The sequence below is a fragment of the Cervus elaphus genome, chromosome 5, assembly GCF_910594005.1.
Source record: "Cervus elaphus chromosome 5, mCerEla1.1, whole genome shotgun sequence".
Lineage (NCBI taxonomy): Eukaryota > Metazoa > Chordata > Mammalia > Artiodactyla > Cervidae > Cervus > Cervus elaphus.
The window spans coordinates 127,157,177-127,180,978 of NC_057819.1; the positions used below are offsets into that span (position 1 = coordinate 127,157,177).

The 23,802-nt window shown below is 45.4% G+C and overlaps 1 protein-coding gene across 5 annotated transcripts in view; it reads left to right on the forward strand.

Annotated features, from left to right (window-relative positions):
- Positions 1–9,903: 9,903 nt before the first annotated feature.
- RNF157 (ring finger protein 157) overlaps positions 9,904–23,802 on the forward strand; it is a 75,351-nt gene continuing 61,452 nt past the window's right edge. For 2 of the 5 annotated variants that reach the window (XM_043905450.1, XM_043905451.1), the window contains exons 1-2: positions 9,904–10,184; positions 12,222–12,381. Coding sequence is in view for 2 of the 5 variants with exons in the window: in XM_043905449.1 (XP_043761384.1) it covers positions 10,097–10,184 (88 nt within the window). In the remaining 3 variants the exon portion in view is untranslated. The remainder of the gene's footprint in view (positions 10,185–12,221; positions 12,382–23,802) is intronic. The other 3 variants (XM_043905449.1, XM_043905453.1, XM_043905452.1) reach the window with 3 other exon arrangements.

Below are 23,802 nucleotides of genomic sequence, written 5' to 3' on the forward strand. Positions count from 1 at the left end.
CCAGGGAAGTCCAGAAAGGGACTTGAAGAGTTACCCTGAAAGCAAGTTCATAGCAAGACCCATTGGAGCTTCTGTTGGGAAGCCCCAGCTTCTGCTGGGAAGTGGAGGGGGGAATGTTAAGCTTGGAGAGGCAAGGGTTGGAGTGGACCTGTGCTGGGCAGCGGGGGAGAAGGGCGCTAAAGTATCACTTCCTTTATTCATGAAAAATGGTACATCCTTCCTCAAGTTGCTGCCAAGACTCTTCAAATTAGGTTAGGCTAAGCTATGCTGGGGTAACTACAATCCTTACTTGTTACCCATGTGAAGTTCGCTGTGGTTTGGTGACTTTCAAGAAAAACTGACCTCTGGGCAGTGATGTAACGATCCAGCCTATGGGAGCTTCCACTGTCTTATAAACTACAGCCCTCAGGCTGCCTCCTGTTTTTGTAAATAAAGTTTTATTGGGACACAGCTACACTTATTTGCTTGTGATTCATCTATGAGTACTTTTGAACTATAGCAGTTGCCGTATGAACAACAAAGCCTACAACATTTCCTGTCTGGCCCTGTGCGCCAGCCAGAACTTGGCCATGAGAGCGCTGGAGGGTTGAGCACTGGCAAGTAAGCACTTTAGCACAGAAGTAATACACCTCTGCTCATGGTTCATTGTCTGGAAAAATCACATGGCTACTCCTAACTTCCAGGGAGCAGCAAAGTCGACCCACCACACACCCAGAAGTAGAGAAGGAAGGACTGGTGAACATCAACAGTATCTAAATGACCTCTGTGAGGCCCTTCCACAGGTCAGGCAGTGAGGATGGACTTATTCTCCCTTGCTTATCTGTGAATCTCAGAGTCATAGAGGGAATATAAATGGACCAGGGCTCAGCAAAATGGAGAGAAATATTGGAGAGATCTGGAGCTTCCAGTGAGATGCTACTTGAGGTTGCAGAAATTTTCAGAAACACAGGAAGCCAGGGTACATTGAGGGAGGAGAAAAAAAAGGGAAAGCAAGTCCTGGAGGGGAAGTGTTTGTTTAAAATAAAGTCCTTGGTTGGTTTTGTTTTGTTTTTTCTCAAGTTTGGTGGTAACAGGTACCTTCCTCCTTTGGGAACACAGGGCACCTTGGGCAGATGATGGACATTCGCTATTTCCTGACCCCAAGAGCCCACGCCACATAGATCACTCTCTGGACCAAGCAGGGTGCTGTTAATGAACACAGGGCAGCTTTCCACATAAAGAGGAAGGAAGTTTCTACTGAGAACGAGAACTCTGGGTTGTACACAACAGAGTTGGGAAACTACCAGAACTCGCCTTTGTCACCAGCAATACCCATGTCCATCAAGCCCTGGACCTTGAGAGCAGCCAGAGGAAATCCTATGACCTGTCCTTGGGGAGCTGCCAGACCAGAGCCGTCCTACTGACCAGGCTGTGCTCAGAGCCCAGTCATCAAACAGGATTGTGCAAGGAGTCAGGATTTCTGTCCAGACCTGAACGCCCTTAAAGAGCACAGGCTTCACCAAAGTGTCTATAGGAGAGAAGTTTAGGCCAAGAAAGACCTTCCATAGGAGGGGTATCAAAGGGCTTGCTGAAAATGGTCCTAATTCAGATAAGGAGAAGAGGTAGAAGGAAGTGGGATGAGGAAGGCAGGTTAAACTTAGAGGGACTTCCCTGGTGGTCCAGTGGCTAAGCCTCTGTGCTCCCAATGCAGGCGGAACTGGTTCAGTCCCTGGTCAGGGAACTAGATCCGACATGCTGTGACTAAAGATCCCACATGCCGCACCTATGACCCGGCACAGCCAAATCAATCAATAAATCTTAAAAAAAAACCTTGGAGAGGCAAAGTGAAGGTGAGGTGGAGAGCAGTTCCCATGTGTTGCCCCTTTTCACTGGTGGCCCTACAGAGAGAACGACTCTGCTGGCTCAGGGACCAGCAGGCCTGGCAAAGGGACAGGTTTGCCTCGTGGCGGCTGGCAGGACCAGTAATCTGCGGGGAAGACCTGGGGCTTTAGGCTCAGGTGAACCTCAGACAGGTTCCTGCTCCCTACACCTGGTTGAGTGAGTTTCAGGTTCCTCATCTGGGAAATGGGAACAATAACCATACTTACCGCTTCAGGGTTGTTTTGAAGATTAAATGAGATAATGCACTCAAAAGTGCTCAGATGGAGTCATTGTGCAAAATCGATTATTCCTTGTAAGTATTTAGCAAGTCATTTATTGAATGATTCACATACAGGAAACGGGCTTCCCAGGTGGCTTAGTAGTATAAAATCTGCCTGCCAATGTAGGAGAAGCAAGAGATTCAGGTTCAATCCTTGAGTCTGGAAGATACCTTTGAGTAGGAAATGGCAACCCACTCCAGTATTCTTGCCTAGAAAATTCCACGGATAGAGGAGCCTGGCGGGCTACAGTTCATGGGGTTGCAGAGTCAGACACAACTGAGCATGGACGCACATATGGGAAACAATGCGCCCGGTCCTTCTGAGGGAGTCAAAGAAATCTAAGACTGGGGGTGTGCTGGCAAACTGGCCCTGGGGTGTGGGGGAAGCCCTGGTTTGCAGTTTTTGGTGGTTTCTGTGGTTTAAATAGTTCCATCATGGCCAATTTCAAGCTACTGACAGTTTAGCAACTGGCTGGCAAAATTCCAAATAATCTGCTCTAGAGAGCAGGCTCCCAACCCAATGGGCTTTCTCTGTAGTTAGCAGATGACACACCAGTGAAAAGTTAACAGTAGTGGCTGACAGATACACAGCCCAGTCCATAGATGGCCAATCTAGAAGGCCTTTGAGGGCCCTGTTTTCAGGGTACAAGCAGGGTTTACTGAGATGCAGAGGGAGAAAAGGGCTCAGGGGTAAAATATCCATCTTGTGTAAGGTAATAGGGAGCCACTGAAGGTACACGGGCAAGAGTATATGCTGATGATGGCTGCATATCAGTAAAGTTAAGCTGGGAGTGATTTTTTGAATGGATGAGAAGAGAGAGGATTGAGAGGCAGGAAAACCAGAGGGGAAGCTAATGAAATCGCTAGATCTCTTTTCATGCACAGATTGCATCTTGGACTAGGAAAGATAACAGTACACAACGAAGCAAATATAATAAACATACACTTCGTGGAGCATAATAGCGATCTGAGGCTTCCAGCAGTTTACCCTGAGAACCACAGTGGTGAGTAGCATCTCTGTTTATTGCTCTGTCAGGCTCAACACACAATCTTTGAAGAACCCCTGATGAAATAGTAGGTGTCGCTTAAATGAATAAGCTATTAGCTCAGGAGTAAATGTGTCTTGTAAATGAAGTCATGCTTCCCAGGTGGCTCGGTGGTAAAGAAGCCACCTGCCAATGAAGGAGATGTGAGTTCAATCCTAAGTTGAGAAGATCCCCTGGAGAAGGAAATGGCAACCCACTCCAGTGTTCTTACCTGGGAAACTCCATGGACAGAAGAGCCTGGTGGGCTACAATTCAGGGCGCTGCAAAGAGTCAGACACGACTGAGCATACACACACACACAAAGTCACGGAACTGGTTGGTGATCAAACTTTAGCGAAGAGCTGACTCATTGGAAAAGACCCTGATGCTGGGAAAGATTGAGGGCCCAAGGAGAAGGGGGTGACAGAGGATGAGATGGTTGGATGGTATCACCGATTCAATGGACATGAGTTTGAGCAAACTCCAGGAGATAGTGAAGAACAGGGAAGCCTGGTGTGCTGCAGTTCAGGAGGTCGCAAGGAGTCAGACATGACTTAGCAACTGAATAGGAGCAACAGATTTTAGCAGGGAAGCACCTTGAATGTGTAAGTGACACTTTTAACCTATTTGCTTAGAATGTGATCTAGCCCTCAGGGGTGATCCTCAACCCTCTTTTCTCATCTGCCCTTTGGTTTCCATGCCTGGGAGGAGATGAATGACCCATCTGACCTCAGCTCCAATTTCAGGAGGATAGAGGCAGGGTGTAGGACGACTATAGCTCCCTGCTTGAGCTTGAGCTCAGTACTGGGTAACTTCTGTGGGAGGGTGGTATACCGTGTGTTAGGACTGGCATCCCAACAGGTGAACATGTATTCACACTGATTTGTCCTCTTCTACTGGCACTAGAAGTCAACCTACCCTGTAAATAAAGACACCAAACCAGCAATTCGGGTTTCCCACAGTGAGGCCTGGAGCACAGAGCCTGGGATCCCTGGGTTCTGAGCCAGGCAGCCACTGGTCTGACCTTGGGCAAGTCCCTCAGCTTCCCCAGGCTAGAGCTACGTCCAACCTGTCAGGTGAGGGGCCCTGGATTACATATTCTTCCGGCTTCTTCTAGACCTGATGCTCCAGCCAGCACTCGGTATTGTCAAGAAACCCCAGGAGAAGGAAGAGAATTTGTTCTCAGTTTCTCCCTTTGATTTTTTAAGTAACCACAGTTGAGCATAGAGGTGTGGAGGCTGTCAGCACGCTGCCTCTTCCACATTCTGGTTTCTCTGGCTAGCAGGAGACAGATGCTGGGCTTTTTGCCTGCCTGGAGTGTTTCCCCCAGAGAAGGCAGAGCGGGCAGAGGATCCAAAGTGGGCTGAAACATTAGTGGCACCTCCTTTAGCACAGATTTCATCACGTAGCATGTGCAGCCCCAGATGGGGCTGAGCTCAAAACCAAAAGAAGGACAGGGAAGTGAAGGCAGAAGCGAATATACCGAAACGAGATTAAGGGCTCTGGTGTTTGACAGAAACAATCTGGGACTAAACTAAAGCAAAATAGAAGGAACTCTCCTGATTTCTTTAACTGAGTGCTTGAATGGGATTAATGTCCCAGGTCTCTCCTTTTTCCAAATGCCAGAGGCCCCGGGGAAGCAGGGCTGGAGGCAGGGTGAGGCGCCTTGCAGGACACTGAGTGCCAACTTCAAGGTCACACCCCAGGCACCTCACTCTCCCCACCCAAGCCACACCGGGCAAGTGTAAACATTGTCTTTCATTTCAATCTTAACTTGAAAAGTAGATTAAGAAGCTACAAACCCAACTGGAGTCTAAACAGTTGCCCTTTGTTAGAGGCACGCAGCTGAGCAGGAAATTAACAATGAGGAATTCACACTTGGCAAGACGCAAGAATATGAAAGGCCGATGGCTGATTTCCTAGTGGGAAAGGTTATTTTCCTCAACAGAGAGCTTTCGGTTGTCGGAGGAACAGTTTGCTGGGTCCCAAAACATTTAGGATCAGGCCCCTGTGTCCGCATCAGCCTGGCGTGCCCACCTGGAGCAGGATGTGAAATTCTCTGCTTGTGGTTTTAGCTTGAATTCACTGAAGCCAAGGGCCAAGGACTGAGAGAGAGAGATGAGGGGTTATGCGTTGTGATTGGGCCCCTTGTTTGTTGGTTTGGTTTTGAATCTGGCTGCTCTAGAACTTCGTTTCAGCACACAGGATCTTCGATCTTCATTGTGGCACAGGTTGGGAGGGGTGGTCTTTGCTTTAGTTGTTGCATGAGAACTCTTTAGTTGTGGCATGTGAAGTCTTAGCTCCCTGACCATGGAACCCGAGCCCCCTGCATTGGGAGCATGGACTCTTAGCCACTGGACCACCAGGGAAGTCCCTGGGGCCCATGTTTTGGATACTCAGGATAGCCAGAGTTCTAACTTTGCTGTCGCGCAGCCCAGGCAGAAGGGTAAGGCAAACAGGCAAGAAGGAGCCTGTCGTATCTCCTTCAGGTCCCTGAGGCATGCCCCCCACCACCCCAGCTCTGTTGCCTTGGGAACTCTGTGCTACCATTAGGATAGCATCTATCAGCTCTTCACCTGCAAGTTCTCTCTCTCCCTCCTGATACGGGCATCTGTGTGAATCTTTGAAATGAGTAGATGTGTCACAAAAGGTGGAAAATGCACGACGGAGCTGAAACCAGGACAGCCAAAATGAACAAAATTAAAGGCTCAAGGGGACTAGCTGACCTAGAAATTACTCATCCCTCTGTTCCCCTCGCCGCAGGCTTCTCCTTTGTCCCTTAGACCCGAGGTGGAGAAGGGCTAGGACCTGATAAAAATACATGGGCTTAAAAAAAAAAATGCATGGGCTTGTTACCTCCCTGCCTTCCTTGGATGATTAGAGGAAACCCCTGAGACCCTTAAGCGCTGGCTTCTCTCCTAGGGTTCTCCCAAGGGCGGCATCCACCTTGGCTTGGAAATGGTTAGAATGCCTTGAGGCTATTTACACAAAGGATGTGTGGTATTTGCATGTAATTTCCCTATGCGATCTGCACCATCTCTCCCCAGACCATTTGTTCAAGTTAAAAGTATTTTTATGACTCTCTTGATGGCTCTCACTTCTGGATTTTTCCTCTTGTCTGTGCCATCTTTTCCCTCAGGGCCTCTCCTTGGCCCACATCTCTGGCAAGGGGAGTCTGGAGGCACCAAGGAAGGACCTGGGAGGAATGCGGTGACGGCTCTTTCAAGGGTTTGCTTATCTCGTCTGCACCCCTGAGCACCGGGGGAGGTTCTTTTTTCCAAAACGGTAACACTGTGTGATTGCATTGTAGACCGTGGGACTCTAACCCAATTCACAGAAAATCTCTTTGATCTGGAATTTTTTCTGAACTACCTGCATCCCTTTCTCTTCTGCCTCCTGACCCTAGTCAGCCTGTTACCATTATCACTTCTTCTTTTTTTTTTTTTTTTAAGTCTTAACTCTTATTTTTTTTTTTCCGGTTCTGTTGGGTCTTGGTTGCTTCAAGCGCGCTTTCTCTGATTGTGGTGAGCAGGGGCTACTCTCTAGTTGAGATGCTTGGGTTTCTCATTGCAGTGGCTTCTCTTATTGTGGAACACAGGTTCTAGGTGTACAGGTTTCAGTAGCTGTGGCATATAGGCTCAGTAGTTGTGGCATGGGGGTGGACTTAGTTGCTCTGGGATCTGCCCAGACTAGGGATCAAACCCACGTCCCCTGCATTGGCAGGTGGATTCTTATTCACTGTACCACCAGGGAAGTCCCGATCACTTCTTTTTTTAAATTGAGTCTTGATTCACTAATGGCTTCTTTGTAATAGCCAGTAAGGATTGGAGGAAGAACAAAGTTATAGGCTTGGGGAGTGTTATCCAAGATAGGGAACAGGGCTTTCCTGGTGGCTCAGTGGTTAAAAAAAAAAAAAAAAAAATCTGCCTGCCAATGCAGGAGACACGGTTTCCATCCCTGATCCAGGAAGATCCCACATGCCTCAGCATCTAAGCCCATGTACCAATTATTCAGCCTGTGCTCTAGAGCCGGGGATCTGCAACTCCTGAGCCCACGCGCTCTAATGAAGTCCACGTGCCCTAAAGCCTGTGCTCCACCGCAAGAGAAGCCTCTGCACCCTGAGAGCCCATGCACTGCAACGAGAGAGTAGCCCCTGCTTGCCGCAACTGGAAAAAAGCCCTATGCAGCAACGAAGACCCAGCACAGCCAAAAATAAATATATTAAATAAAATTATATTTATATATAAAAAGATAGGGAACAAACCCACTTCCCAAGATCAGAGGTTGAGATGGGAGAAGAACAGATCGTTGCAAAGAACAGGAACAGAGCTGCCTGATTGAGCTACATCCTGCCTGATTCTGGTGGCAGATGAGGGTAAATCCGCTCAGGGATGGTGCCCCCTTTACCAATGGCCAAGGGCAGGAAGGACAAAGGTTTCTTTGATAATAAGATTATAAAGCATTTTACTCTGTGATGTGCTAAAGGCCTTCTGCTTTGAGGTCATTCTGATTCTTCGTGACTTGTATTTTATCTTCACCCAGTAATTACAAGGTAGGCCCTGTATGTGAAAAGGGTAGCTGGTAGTCATTGGTTCCCTTCCAAAGATATGTCTAAAAGCCTTCCAGTGGTGAGGGTCAAGGATTGGAGGGAGGGCTCTGAACTCTGCCACGGAGCCCTGGTGCTTGGGAGAAGCTTCCATCTGCTGGCCTGGGCCAGGGGCTTGCCTGCTCCTCAGCATCAGTCAAAAAAAAAAAAAAGACAAGTATGTGTTCCTGTCATCCTAGGGACCTTGAAGACAACCAAGGCAACTGGGTGACGGTATCTTTGTCACCAGGTCTGCAGCTGAGAAGAGGACAATTAAAAGTACAAAAGAGGAAACTTCCTGGCAGTTCAGTGGTTGGGAATCCGCCTTCCAGTGTTGGGGGACGCCGGGTTCGATCCCTCATCAGAGAACTAGGATCCCACGTGCCCACCAGTCAATTAAGCCCCCTCTAGGCAACTGCTGAGCTCATGCACAGCACAGACTCCAGGCAGCCAAGTAAATAAATAAGTGAGTAAAAAACTAGTACAAAAGGTAATCAGGAAAGAGACTTTATGAAACGGCTTTTACAGATCTAATCAAGGGAACCCAAGGGCCCAAACAGTATACTGAACGTTGTTGAAACATTGCTGACATCATGTTCTAGCTGTTGAAGTTTTTGCTAATCAGTCTACCCTCTCACCAAAACCACAGGAAAAAGAAAAGGTCTAAAACACACATGTCTGTAATTAAGCTCTGGAGTGGCATCTTCTGTCTGTCCCAGTGACCCACTGTAGGTGTGTGTTCTCATTCAGAGAAGCCCTTCTCCACCTGTCATCCCGCTTTGACTCTCCTTGCTCGCAGGTCTCTCCAAAGTTTCCAAAAGGCATGATCCGAGCTCGACTGTCTCGACCTACTCTGAGTTGAGGGTCTCCTAACTTCAGGGCTACATGAGCTGCAGAAGGGACTGATAAACAGAGAATGTGTATAGAATCCTGCTCTTTGAAAGGAACTAAATGAGAGGGTTAGAAGTGGAAGCGGTGTCAGATTTTGTTTTCTTGGGCTCCAAAATCACTGCAGATGGTGACTGCAGCCATGAAATTAAAAGATGCTTGCTCCTTGGAAGGAAAGCTATGACTAACCCAGACAGTGTCTTAAAAAGCAGAGACATCACTTGGCAGACAAAGGTCTGTCTAGACAAAGCTATGGTTTTTCCAGTAGTCAGGTATGGATGTGATAGTTGGGCCATAAAGAAGGCTGAGTGCAGAAGAATTGATACTTTTGCACTGTGATGTTGGAGAAGACATTTGAGAGTCCCTTGGACTGCCAGGAGATCAAACCAGTCAATCCCAAAGGATATCAACCCTGAATATTCATCGGAAGGACTGTTGCTAAAGCTGAAGCTCCAATACTTTGGCCATCTGATGCAAAGAGCCTATTCATCAGAAAAGACCCTGGTCCTGAGAAAGATTGAAGGCAAAAGGAAGTGAGGGCGATAGAGAATGGGATGGTTGGATGGCATCACCAACTCAATGGACATGAGTCTGAGCAAACTCTAGGAGATAGTGGAGCTGGGAGATATAGGAGCCGGACGTGCTGCAGTCCATGAGGTCGGACACGACTTAGAGTGAGACAGATGTCGGTGGCGACGTCTTCCGAGCGGGTCACCAGCACTGATCAATCACCCTGACCCCGGGGAGTCCCTTTGAGGCTAAGGCGCTGGGGGTGGGGGAACCCACCCGAAGTTCCTCGGCTGGGGGGCGGGGGCTAGGGGCGCCCCTCTGCAGGGTTTCTGACCATTGGCTTTGGGATGTTGAGGGGTGGGGCTGGAGAAGGCATCCTCCCGGCCGGGAAGCCGCGTCCGCTCTTCGGATGCTGGGGACAATGGTGAGAGAACTCTTGGGCCTCGACCAGGCGCGCGGCGAGAAGGCGGCTCCCGCGCGGTCACCTGAGCGGGGTCAGCTGGCTCCGCTGGAGCGACGGGTCCCCGGCCCCTCCAGCCCGCGCTGGGCCGCGAGCGCCGGGCCGCGAGCCCCGAGCCCCGAGCCGGCCGGGCGCGCCGGGCCGCGGCTCCGCCGAGTGCCGCCGCCCATTGGCTGGCACGGCGCGGCCCGCTCCCGCCCCGTCCCGCCATTGGCCGCGGCCGCCGCGGGCCCCGCGCGCTAGCCGCCGCTGACATCACGAGGCCTGAGGCGGCGGCGGCGCCCCCGGCCCAGCCCGCAGCCCCCCTCGGCACAGGCGCCGCCGCGGGGCCCGGCGGAGGATGGTGCGCGGCGCGCCCGGGGCTCCCCGCCGCCGAAGCCGCAGCGCCAAGGCAGGAGCGGGCCGCGGCGCGCAGCCGACCCCCGCACCGGACGAGGGGCGAGCGGCCGCCGCGGTGAGGCGCCCAGGGCGGCGCGGGCGCAGCGGCCATGGGGGCCCTGACCAGCCGGCAGCACGCGGGCGTGGAGGAGGTGGACATCCCGTCCAATTCCGTGTACCGCTACCCGCCCAAGTCCGGTGAGCGCGAGCCGGGGCTGCAAGGAGGTCGCGATGCCCCCGCGCGGGGGGTCCCCCGGGGGTCCGAGGGACCCAGAGGCCGAGGGCGCTGCAGAGCCATCTCGCAGGGTGGGAGGTGTTGGATCAGGTCTGGAGGGGCTGCTTTAGGGCCCTTGGCGGGGGTCGCCGGGATGGGCAGCCCCTCCGCCGGGGGCTGGGAGCGGCCTGCGCGCCATCGGGTCCTGTGACGGAGACGTGCGCTCGGGGGACTGCGGCTCGGAGGGGCGGGGTGGCCACGGCGCAGGCCGGGTCCCTTCCTTCCCGCCGGGTGCTCGGGCCCCCTCGGGAGCTGAGGGTGAGGTGAAACGGGCTGGCATCGGAAGCAGGCACCTGTGCTAGGTGCTGGCCCTGGTGGCCTCCGGAGAGGGAGGCACAGGTTTGAATTAGGTTCTCCGGGTGGGGCGGGGGGGTGAGGGGGAGCTGCTCGAGGATGGCGGCCGAAAATGCGTTCGCTGTTGCGGGTGCTTTTTCAAGACGCTGTCAGAAGAAGGAGTTTAACAGAAATGTATCAGAGTCATTCGGGTTGTCGCTTTGCCAGAGTAGTGGCAAGCCTGGCATTTGGAATGAGAATAGCCCTGGGATAGGGCACAGGTATTGACAATGCCTGGAAGTATTATGTTTGTTTTCAGAATCATTAAAACGATAAATGTCTCCAGCCTCTGGCTTGTAGCATAAATATTGGAAGTGGAGGAGAATTTTGACAGCACAGGGAGGCTTACAAGTGGATTGAGCACCAGCCAATTCGAAACTGCTGGCCGGGGACCTAACTCCTGGCTCTTTGTTTTTCAATACTTTGCTCAAGACTTCTGGGGACCCATGGCTACCATCTTCCCTTCGGCTTTAGACCTGAAGAGGATTTTCATGATCTTGGAGAGATGTCAGAATTACAGCAGTAGAATAAAGACATGCTAATGAGATGAGCTGGTTTCTCAGCAGTCAGTCCAGTTTGTGCCAGGTGAAAGCTGGGACCAGACAATGAACCTGCACCCTGCAGTGTGTCTGCCAGGGCCATGTTGCACACTGCTTTTGTGCCAAAGAATGAATCGTTGCAGACATGAATATGCTTTTGAGCTGCTTTAGTACAGTCTGAGATCAAGGGAGGCATCATTAGTGTTTTAATAAGGCTCTGACTAATTACGACTGTATGAACCCAGTGCTAAAGGAGGCATGCATTTTGCTTTTTAGTCGACAAAAATATACACAATTATTTGTGGACTTTTCTGAAATCACTTAACTTTTATTGATTAGCATATGGAGCGTGTTTTGCTGAACTTGGAGTTTGCAGTGGCGTTCACTGCCTCAGAAGAGTATTCATCCATCCTTCACTTATGGGAATAAGCATAGGTCGATCAGAGTCCCCAAAGGATATTGATGTGGATCTTGGATGATGATAATAGAAGGGTAATGGACCAAACCAAAACTTTCCCTAACCATCACCCTCCATACTTATAGTCTTAAATCATCATCTCTGCTCTACCAATCTTTTTTTAAAAGTTTCACCTATTGGTAACTCATTTTTTAATCAGAGCTTTTGCACGAGAGAAGTCTTTGTAGCAAGTGGACCAAATTTTGTATGTTGAAGGTAAAACACAGAAAATAGGAATCAGAACGTTCATGTCCCAGTCGGCAGACCTCTGTGTACTTGAAAATTTGTGTACTTGGCGTACACATGCTGGTCTAGAGGCATCTGCTATCTTTCACGTGATCTTTATCATTATTATTGTTTTATTTATTTGACTGTGTTGTCTCTTTTCGGCACACGGGGATCTTTCTCTGCAGAGAACGGACTCTCTCTAGGACTCTGTCTAGTTGTGGCTCGAGGGTTCAGTAGTTACAGCATAGAGGCTCAGTTATTCCATGGTATGTGGGATCTTGGTTCCCTGACCAGGGATCGCATCTGCGTCTCCTGCACTGCAAGGCAAATGCAAGTTCCTCGTGTGATCTTTAAATTTACCTGACTATTGGATTATAATATTTTTTGTTTTTTTGGCCGGGCAGTGCAGCATACAGAATCCCTACCAGAAATCGGACTGATGCCCCCTGCATTGGAAGCTTGGCGTCTTAACTGCTGGACCATCAGGGCAGTCCCTGGATTATAGTATTTGAGCCCCAAAGGAACCTTGCAGAGAATCTGGCCCCTGATCCATTCATTTGGCGGGTAAGAAAATGGAGACTCAGAGAAGTGAGTTGGTAAAGGCCAAGGTTACCCAGCAAGTTAGTGCTTTTCTTACTAAACCATCAGCCTCTGCTTTTCTTAAGGAATTGGGTTTTGAACTCATCCTTGATGATTTGTGGAATGGAGGCTATTCTGCATCAATATTGGTACCAAACTCAGAGGCCTGTCTCCCTGTTGAAGGATTAGACTGGGTTGATCTTGAGGTCTCCCTGTCTTTGGTACTGAACAAAGCAGACAGCAGAATTAGCTTTCTCCAGGTGACCGACCTGGCCGAGCTGGGACCGCCCTCTGGCTCCCTAGGAGGTCTCCAAACTCCACAGCAGGCACAAGGTCATCTGTCCCTGTAATGATGGTCACAGTGCCCAGCAGAAATTGGTTTTTCTGCTTTTTGTATTTTTAAAGGAACCCCTTAATTTTGTACACACCACCTGGAAACATTTAAAAGATATTGAGAACAGCTGATTTCATGTTGGAACTTGGGTTTATAGCTTTTTTTTTTTTTCTTTACTAGAGATAGGCGAAAATAAAATAGCCTAAAATTGTTTAGAATTATTATTTTTTTAATTAGTCACATAGTCACATAGTTCTAAGTTGAAAAGAATGAAAAGGCATACAGTGAGAGTCATTCTCACGGTGCCTGTTCATCCACCCGGTTACTCCCTGTATGCCGCCCATACCTACGGAACCACTTTCTGGAATTCTTCCAGAGTTTCTTGTGTAAATACAAGTGTAACATGCTACTTGGACTGCTCTGCACTGTTGTGTTTTGTTTTGTTTACTTTCAAAGATATTGGAGATCTTTTTCTGTTACCTCCATATTAGGGTTTTTTGTTGTTGCTGTTATTGTTGTTCTTTTAAAAAATAAAACAACTATATCCCATTCCTTGGTGTGTACATGCTATCCGTTTTTCACACAGTCTCCTACTGGTGAACATGTGGACGTGTCTTTCCCCCAACCTTTTACTATTGCCAACAATGCAGCAATGATTAATGTTATACATATGTTCTCAGGCAATTTTTAGCTTTGTTAATAAATACACAAATATTAATCATTTAAATAACAGAAGGTATGATGGAGTTTGTTGCTGTAGAGTATTTCTACATTAGCATAGAAAGCTGTTTTTAGCACTGTTCTGCACAGTGCTAAAAGGCACAGGGTTGTGCCTTTGTAATTTTTGAGTTAGAAGCCATTCTGTGCTTTTAAATCCTCCTCTGAGACCTTTGTTTCTTTCAAAGCCCACCATCATTTGTTCAGCAAAGGTATGGTTTTGCTGAGGTGTTGTTTTTACGCGTGCAGGCCCAACTTTTGAAAGGTGTCCCCAATACTGATAAGAGTCATTGGTTCTGTTTTTCTCTGTCCAGGAAGAAATAGCATACCATAAACACATTCATTTTAATTCAGTACCTGATAAATCTAGTTCATTTCCCTCTTACATATTTGAGCAAATTGGAAAATAGGAATAATTCGTTTTGCTCAGGTGTTAAGAGGGAAACCTATCATAAAAATTTAGAATGGGGAAGGGATAGTTGGGGGTTGGGATGGACATGTATGCAGGCTGTATTTAAAATGGATAACCAACAGGGACCTACTCTGTAGCACATGGAATTCTGCTCGATGTTACTTGGCAGAGTGAATGGAAGGGGAGTTTGGGGGAGAATGGTTACATGTATATGTATGGCTGAGTCCCTTCATTGTTCACCTGAAACTATTCACAACATTGCTAATTGGCTATACTTCAGTACAAAATAAAAAGTTAAAAACATAAAAGAAAAAAATTTCAAAATGGTGAGACTTCCCTAGTGGTCTAGTGGTTAAGAATATGCCTTGCAATGCAGGGGATTAGATCCCTGGTCGGGAAACTAAGATCCCACTTGCCCCAGGGCAACTAAGCCCGCACCCTCACACCCCAACTACTGAGCGCCACAGCTAGAGATCCCACATGAGGGGACAAAGATCCCGCGTGCTGCGGGATCTAAGATCTAAGGCTTGATGCAGCCAAATAAATAATTTTTTAAAAAGCAAATAAAATTCAGAATGGTAATCAGAGTCCTGGATAGCTAACATCATCATTCTTCAAATTTTTTGTTGTATTGGAGTACATATATGCTTGTCAAGAGGGTCTGTCCTAGGGCAAGAGCAGTTTCTAAAGCTCGGGTACTAAGTCTTTGCTGGTTGTACAGTTGTAAAAGTTTCTCTCAGCTTTGTTGTTGTTTAGTTGAGAAGTCATGTCTGACTCTTTTGCAACCCCGTGGACTATAGCTGGCCAGACTCCTCTGTCCATGGGATCTCCAAGGCAAGAATACTGGAGTGGGTTGCCATTTCCTTCCCCAGGGGTCTTCCCAACCCAGGGATCGAACCCTCGTCTCCTGCATTGGCAGGTGAATTCTTTACCACTGAGCCACCAGGGAAACTTACTGCAGAATAAAGAATTATTTGGTTTTGGCAAATTTTGATTGATGCATTAACTAAAATTAAGTAGGTCTCTTGGGACTTCCCTGAAAGTCCAAAGTTTAAGACTTAGCCTTCTAATGCAGGGGGTGCAGGTTCAATCCATGGTCAGGGAGCTGGGATCCCACGTGCCTTGAGGTCAAAATAACCAAAACATAAAACAGAAACAATGTTGTAACAAATTCAATAAATACTTTAAAAATAGTCCACACATTAAAAAATATTTTAAAAAAATAAAAATAAATGAAGTAGGTTTCTAAAATTTTTATTAATTGCATTTAATACCATAATAAGGCTAATGATTGTTCTATTTAATGACGGAGTCATAAAGATCAAGAGTTCAAATGCTGGTATTATTTTTGAACACTTAAAAGGTGGTAATTCTACTTTCGAAACCTCCAGTATTTTTGCTTTATTTGTACCTTACTTCATTGAGAGCAGACTGATTTCTTTCACTTCTCGATTTTGTCTTATGATTGAGGGCCTTTGATTTCCTTATATGATAGTGGTTGTGTTCTTTTGTTCCTTAGCAACTCTTTTCTCATTCTTTTATTACTGTCGGTGCACGTTATCGGGCACTGATGTATTGTGCTGTGTGCTAGTGTATAGATTCTGATCCTGGGATTTTGATGCCTATGGCAAGCATCCGGATAGAAGCCCTCAAATCAACTTTGTAGTTCATGATGTGGGTCACAGAAGGGAGGATCGACAATACAGGCTCTATGGTATCACCAGGGTTCTCCAGAGAAAGAGAACCAATAGGAGATGTCCACATAAAATTGGCCTCCGTTATTGTGAGGCTGGCAAGTCTGAAAGTTGTAGGGCTGGCCAGCAAGCTGGATTCTCAGGAACTGATGTTGTATTCGTCAGTCTGAAATCTGTAGGACAGGCTGCCAGATGAGAAACTCAGGCAGGATTTCTGTGTTAGTTTTTTTTTCCCCGAAACTTTGAACTTTTTATCTTGCATTGGGGTATAACCAGTTAACAATGTTGTGGTAGTTTCAGGTGAACGGCAAAGGGTCTCAGCCATACATGTGTATGTAAGTCTTACAGCAGAATTCCTTTTCCTCTGGGAAACCTCAGTTTTGGCTTTTAAAGCCTTCAACTGATTGGATGAAGCCCACCCACATTATCCAGGTTAATCTCTTTTATTTAAAGTCAACTAGTTATAAAGGTTAATTACATCTACAAAATACCTTCACAGCAACATCTAGATTAGTGTTTAGACGAACAACTGACCACCATAGCCCTAGCCAAGTTGATATAAAAATTAACAATCATAGTGATACTTTTTTTTTGGCTGTGCTGCAGGACTTTTGAGGATCTTAATTCCCCAACCATGGATCAAACCTGTGGTAGTGAAAGTACGGCGTCCCAACCACTGGATCACCAGGAAATTCCCAGTAGCTTCTTATTTTATCAAATTATTTGTGCTAGATAGGCACAAAACTTTGGCTCATGTTTTTAGTTTCTGAAAGAGTGCCTGTGCTGGGAAATCATATTTTTAAATGTCTAAAAATTACAGTCTTTAAAAATCATTATTTAAGAATTACACTTCTTCCAAAATTTCAGTGCTTATCATCTAGTATCAAATGTAGAATGCAGTCATAAAGAGATAAATAAGAATATAAAATATACCATGATCAGGTGGAATTTATGCCAGGAATGCAAAGTTGCTTTGATATCTGAAAAATCAATCGATGTTAATATACCATATTGGTAGAATAAAGAATAAAAACTACATGATCATTTCAATAGATGATCCAGTACCTTGGACCAATACTGCTTAACATATCCAATACCTTTTCAAGATAAAAAACATTCACAAACTTGGAACAGAAAGGTGCTTCTTCAATCTGAGGGACTTCCCTGGTGGCTCAGAGGGTAAAGCGTCTGCCTTCAATGCAGGAGACCTGGGTTCGATCCCTGGGTCGGGAAGATCCCCTGGAGAAGGAAATGGCAACCTACTCCAGTATTCTTGCCTGGGAAACCCCATGGACTGAGGAGCCTGGTGGGCTACAGTCCATGGAGTCACAAAGAGTCGGACACGACTGAGTGACTTCACTTCACTTTCTTCAATCTGATGCAGGGTATCTATGAGATATTCATAGCTACCAGTATAATTAATGGTGAGATACAGATTTCTTTCTTGCTAAGATCAGGATCAAGACAAGAATGTCTGTTTTTGCCATTCAGTATTGACTGAAGATTCTAACTGGAGATTCTAACCGGATTGGAGATTCGAACAATAAGGTCAAACAAAGAAACACATTAAAAAGAAATTTTAAGGCAGCCAGATTGTAAAGAAAAAAGTGAAACTGTATTCACAGACATGATCCTATGTATAGAAAATACCCAGGATTCCACAAAAAAAGCCTACTAGAAGTAATAAATGAGTCAGGTTGTAGATAAAAGATCATATAAACACGAAAAAATCAATTGTGCTTCTATATACAAGTAATTATCTGAAGGGCTTCCCCGGTGGCTCAGTGGTAAAGAGTCCGCCTGCAGTGCAGAGGATTTAGAGACATGGGTTCAATCCCTGGGTCAGGAAGATCCCCTGGAGGAGGGAATGGCAACCCATTCCAGTAATCTTGCCTGGAAAATCCCATGGACAGAGGAGCCTGGTGGGCTACAGTCCATAGGGTCGCAAAAGAGTTGGACACTACTGAGTGACTAAACAACAAGTAATCTGAAAATGAAATTAAGAAAACAGTCCCATTCCCAATAGCATCAAAAAGAATATAGTGATTCTCAGGGATAAATTTAATGTAAGTGTGTGATTTGTACACTGAAAATTCTAAAATGTTATCAAGATTAATGCTCTAACTAGAGATTAAAGAGGTCTATATGAATAGACATTTCATGTATATGAATTGGAAAACTCAATATTGTTGAGATGCCAGTGATCTCCCCATTGATCTGAAAATTGACTACATTCTCTGTCACAATCCCAACAGACTTTTTTTTAAGAAACTGGCCAGCCAGTTCTAAAATACATGTGGACATGCAAAGGATCTAGAATATTCTTAACAATTTTGAGAAGGAAGAACAAACTTGGAAGGTTTTCATTACCCAATTTCAAAAATTACATCAAGACACGGTGTGGTGTTGGTACAACTAGAAGGATATAGATCAGTAGAATTGCAAGACAGAAATAAATCCTTATATTTATGGTCGGTTGTTTTTAACAGAAGTGCCAAGACAATTAATTCAACAGGGAGAGGATATGCTTTTCAACAGAAGGTGCTAGGACAATTGGATATTGACAAGCAGAAAAATGATCTTAGACCGTTTATTCACATCACCAAAAATTAACTCACAGTGGAGCATAGAATGAAAATATTGACCATGGAATGGAAGAAAATGTTGGCAAATCCTCTATATGGTAAGGGATTTGTACCTAGATTATATAAAGAATTGTGTGCAATTCAAAAACAAAAGGACAACCTGAAAAGGAGCAAAGTTCTTCAGCAGACATTTCTCCAACAAAGATAAACAAGTGAACAATTAGCATGTCAGTAATGAAAAGATGCTTAATATTGTTGGCCTTCAGGGGAATGCAGATCAAAACTACAGTTAGATTACCACTTCACAGCCACTAGGATGGCAGTAATTTTTAAAAACAAATAGTAAGTGTTGGTGAGAATGTGGAGAAACTGAAATCCTGGTCCACCACTGAAGGGAATGTAAAAAGGTACAGCTGCTATGGAAAACAGTTTGACAGCTCCTCAAATGCTTTGTTACTTTATAACTCAGCAATTACAGTCCTGGGGGGTGTGTGTGTGTGTGTGTGTATGCCCAAGAAAAATGAAAAAAAAAAATTCAACACCAAAACATGTACATGAACGTTCATAGCAGCATTAGTCATAGTAGCTAAGATGTGGGAATAACCCAAATGTTCAACAACTGGTGACTGGAACAACTGATAAAATGTGGTAAATCTGAGCAGTGGAGTGTTATTCGTCAATAAAGAGGAATGATGTATTGATATGTGCTACAGCTTAGCTGAAACCTGAAAGACACTAACATGAAGTGAAAGAAGCCGGAGGCAAAAGGCCATATATTGTATAATCCCGTTTATATGACATGTCCAGAAGAGGCAAATCCAAAGAGACAGAAAGGAGATTAGTGACTGCCAGTGGCTGGGGGAGGGGGAGATGAGAAGTGATTGCTAACAGGGTTTCTTTCTGGGATTATGAAAATGTTCTAAAATTAGATAATGATGAATAGTTGCATAACTCGGTGAATATACTAAAAAACCATTGAATTGTATGTTTTAAATAGATGAATTGTATGGTATGTGAATTATCTCTCAATAAAGCTGTTTTTGAAAGGGACCTAGGGCTTCCCCAGGGCTTCCTTGGTGGCTCAGATGTAAAGAATCTGCCTGCCAGTGCAGGAGACTCAGGTTCTATCCTTGGGTCAGGAAGATCCCCTGGAGAAGGAAACGCAACCCTTTCCTGTGTTCTCATCTGGGAAATTCTATGGACAGAGAAGCCTGGTGAGCTACAGTCCATGGGGTCACAAAAAAAGTCGGACACGTCTCAGTGACTAAAATGACAACAAAGAGGACTTCTCTGGTGGTCCAGTGGTTAAGACTCTACCTTCCAATGCAGGGGGCAAGAGTTCAAACCCTGGTTGGTTCAAACCCAACGCTCCGCGATGGGGCCAAAAATTAAAAAAAAAAAAAAATGGACTTAGATTTAAGAGTTAGAACTATAAAACCCCTATAAGAAGATATAGAAGAAGCTATGTATTTGTTTCAGATTGGGCAGAGTTCTTTGATACAAAGCCAAAAGCAAAATCCATAAGGGAAAAAACTGATAAATTGGATTTCTTCCAAATTAAAAATGTTTCTACTTCAAACAACATTAAGGAGATGAAAAGACAAGCCACCTTCTGAATGAAAATATTTGCAAAACACATAGAGGATTTACATCCAGAATATTTTGACAACTCTTACAACTCAATATTAAGATGACAACTCAATTTAAAAATGGACAAAAGAGTTGAATAGACATTTCACCGAAGAAGATACAGGAGTAGCCAATAAACACACTGAAAGATGCTCAGCATCAGTAGTTATTAGGGAAATACAATTAAAACCACAATGAGATAGCATTTCAAAACTGCTAGGAAAGCAACAGTAAAAGAGACAACATCAGGTGTTGGTGAGAATGCAGAGAAATTGGGATCCTCGTATGTTATGGATAGGAATGCAAAATGGTAATGGCCAATTTGGAAAAGAGTTTGAGAGTGTCTTAAAAAGTTAAATTTACCTTATGATGTAGCAGTTGCACTCCTATTGTTGTTCAGTCGCTCAGTCGTGTCCAACTCTTTGCGACCCCATGAACTGCACACACCAGGGCTTCCCTGTCCTTCACCATCTCCTGGAGCTTGCTCAAACTCATGTCCATTGAGATGATAATGGCGTCCAACCATCTCGTCCTCTGTCATCCCCTTCTCCTCCTGCCTTCATTCTTTCCCAGCATCAAGGTCTTTTCCAACAAGTAAATCTATTCAAAAGAAATGAAGACATAGATACACACAAAGACATGTGTTCGATTGTTCATAACAGCATTGCTCATAATGATAAAAAACTGAAAGTAATCCAAATGTCCATCAACTGGTGAATGGATTAACAAAATAAGATATATTCATACATTATAATACTATTCAGCAAATTTAAAGAAAACAGCTTTTGGTATATGCTGCACAATGCAGATTAACCCCAAAAACATTGTGGTAAGTGAAAGTAGCCAGATACAAGATGATGTATTATTGTATGTGTCCATTTGTATGGACTAGAAACAGCAAATACAAAGAAATAGAAAGCAGAGCAGGGTTTGCTTAAGGCTGGGGATGGGAGTGGGAATTAGTTGTAAATGGACATGAGTGAGCATTTGCGATGGTGATATTTTCAACTGGATTGTGGTGATAGTTGCCAAAATCATTGAATTGTAGCGTGGATGAATTTTATGCTGTGTATATTATACCTCAATAAAGACTGTTTTTAAAAATAACAGTAAAGAGACTTCCCTGGTGGTCCAGTGGTTAAGACTCTGAGCTCTCAACGCAGGGGGCTTGGGTTTGATCCCTGGTCAGGGAACTAGATCCTACACAGCAGCAAAGATGGAAGATCCCGAATGCTGCATCTAATTCCCGGCACAGCCAAATACATAAATAAATATTAAAAAAGGCAATACCCAGTATTTTATGCCAGTTGAATAAAATAAAGAGGAGAGCTTGAGGATTTCCCTAGTGGTCCAGTGATTAAGAATCCATTGGCTAGTGTGGGGGGCATGAGTTTGATCCCTGGTCGGGAGGATTCCACATGCCTCAGGGCAACTAAGCCCACACACCACAACTACTGAGCTTGTGCTTTAGAACCAGCAAGCTGCGACCACTGAGCCCAAGCGCTGAGGCTTCTGAAGCCCTTAAGCTCTAGAGCCCGTGCACCACAGATAGGGAGTCCAGCACGGGGAAAAGCCCATTCACCACGAGAAGGTAGCTCCTGCTCACCACAACTAAGGCCCAGAGCAGTCAAATAAAGAAAGAAGTACTAAAAAAGAAAGAAGTTAGCATTGAAGCATTCATAAGGTGAATGAAGTGTGAGAAAAGACAGTTGGCCTGGTTGGTGTTCCGGAGAAGAGTTTCAGTGCAGTGGTAGACACTGCTGTAAAGATTTGGAGGAGTTGTGGCATGTGGGGGTGGGAGCAGACAGAGGATGGAGGAATGGATGGATGGATGGGTTGGTGAGTGGATGAGTGGGTGGGTAGATGGGCTGGTGGGTGGATGAGTGGGTGGATGGATGGATGGGTAAGTGGTTGGGTCTTAAGGAATTTGTTTTTGTATTTGTTTTTTAAGTCAGGGAGAGAATATGTTTGTAGAGGCCAACAAAAAGCCAGTGGAGAACGAGGAATAGAAATCTTGAGTAAGAAAGATGGTTGCTGATGAGGTCTGGAGGAGGTAGAGTTAGTTGGGAATGAGAACCTAGGTGAAAAAATTAAGCTTGCGATGGGGAAAATAGGAGTATCTTCTTGAGACGGGAAGAAAGTATGAATAAAATATAGGGAGGTTGAAGGTACTGAAACTTTGGTAACTGAAAAGGGTTTTTAAGGAGCGCCACAAAGTAGAAGGAAAACAGGTAGAGGGATCAGGTTGGGGACTTGAGAACGTGGGAAAGGTTTGGGTCCATTGACGTGTGCCTTGCTGTAATACTCTGAAGCTACAGTTGTTAAAACCTGTTGTGGGACTTCCCTGGTGGTCTAGTGGCTAAGACAACCACACTTCCAATGCAGGGGCTCCGGGTTTGATCCCAGGTCAGGGAGCTAGATCCCACATGCTGCAACTAAGGGTTCGTACGGCACAGCTGAAAGATCCTGCACCCCACAGCTGAGACCCCGGGGCATGCCCCCGCCCCCAAAAAAACCCCACTATGTTGTACTTGTTCAGAATAGAATAGGATCCAGATCTAGATATATATAGCATGATAAAAATCAAATTTCAGTTAGTGCAGGAGGCCATGGGCTGCAACGTTTGAGCCTGTGCTCCAGAGCTCAGGATCCACAGTTACTGAAGCCCAGACATCCTGGAGCCGAACTGAGCAGCAAGAGAAGCCACTGCAATGAGAGGCCCAGGCACCGCAAGTAGAGAGGAAGCCCCACTTGCCGCAACTGGAGAAAGCCCAGCAGCAATGAAGACCCAGCACAACCATAAATAAATAAATAAGAAAGTAAAATAATTAGTGGGGGAAATGGAATAGTCAAGAAATTATGTTAGCGATGTTTCCTATTTGGAAAAAAAAAAAATTAAACCCTTATCTCACACAGTTCACAAGGACGATTCCAGATGTAAAAACAATAAAATTTAAAAAAAACCAGACAAGCAACATAAACTAGAAAGAGTAGGGAGTGTTTATCAGGAGGGAAACAGTTAATTCAATCTGGACACTCAATGGGATTACAGTATAATGGTTAAGAGCACACACAGGCTTTGGAATAAAAATAGCTGGATTTGGGGCATGGCACTGCCTCTTCTTAACTGTGTGACCTTGGACAAAGTCCTTAACCTCTCTGGGCATTCAATTCCTCTTTGGTAAAATAATAATAAAAAAAAGTTAACACCCACCTTACAGGGTCATAAGGAATAACCTATGTAATATTTGTTAGTATAACACTGGTATATAGAGTAAGCCTTCAAAAAGAGGTTGTTATTATATAGTCATTAAGAACAATGAGGTTGGGAATTCCCTGGTGGTTCAGTGGTTAGGACCTGGCCAGGTCTGGGTTCAATACCCTAGTCAAGGAACTAAGATTTTGTAAGCCAATTGAAGTGGGGGCCAGAAAAAAAAAAAAAACAAAAAAACAATGAAGTCAATCCATAAGTCCATAAGTCCAGACATGGAAAGTTGCCAATATTACATTAGAGAAAAAAAAGCTACGTGCAGATCAATATGAGTAATATTTTAATTAGGTTAAAAAACAAAGCAAAACCGAAAACTTGAATGTGCTTATACATGTATAGGAAAACCTAGAAGGCTGCGAACTGTTTTTTGTTGTTTGTTTGGGGGGAGAATCATTATCTTTTTTAAGTTAATTAATTTTGTTTTTGGCTGCGCTGGGTCTTCACTGCTGTGCACTAGCTTCCTCTAGTTGCTGCCAGCAGGGGCTACTCTTGGTGAGGGGGCACAGGCTTCTCACTGCAGTGACTTGTTACAGAGCTCCGGTTCCAGGCACGTGGACTCAGTAGTTGCCACGAGGTGTGTGGAGTCTTCCCAGACCAGGGATTGAACCTGTGTCCCCTGCATGGGCAGGCAGATCTTAACCACTGGACTGCCAGGGAAGTCCCCCCAAATTAAGAGTTTTTGTTTGTTAACATTTGGGGTATCCATTAAATACAGAGTTGAAGAAAAGTGAGAAGTGTCAACTGCCCTTTATTGTGTGATGTAA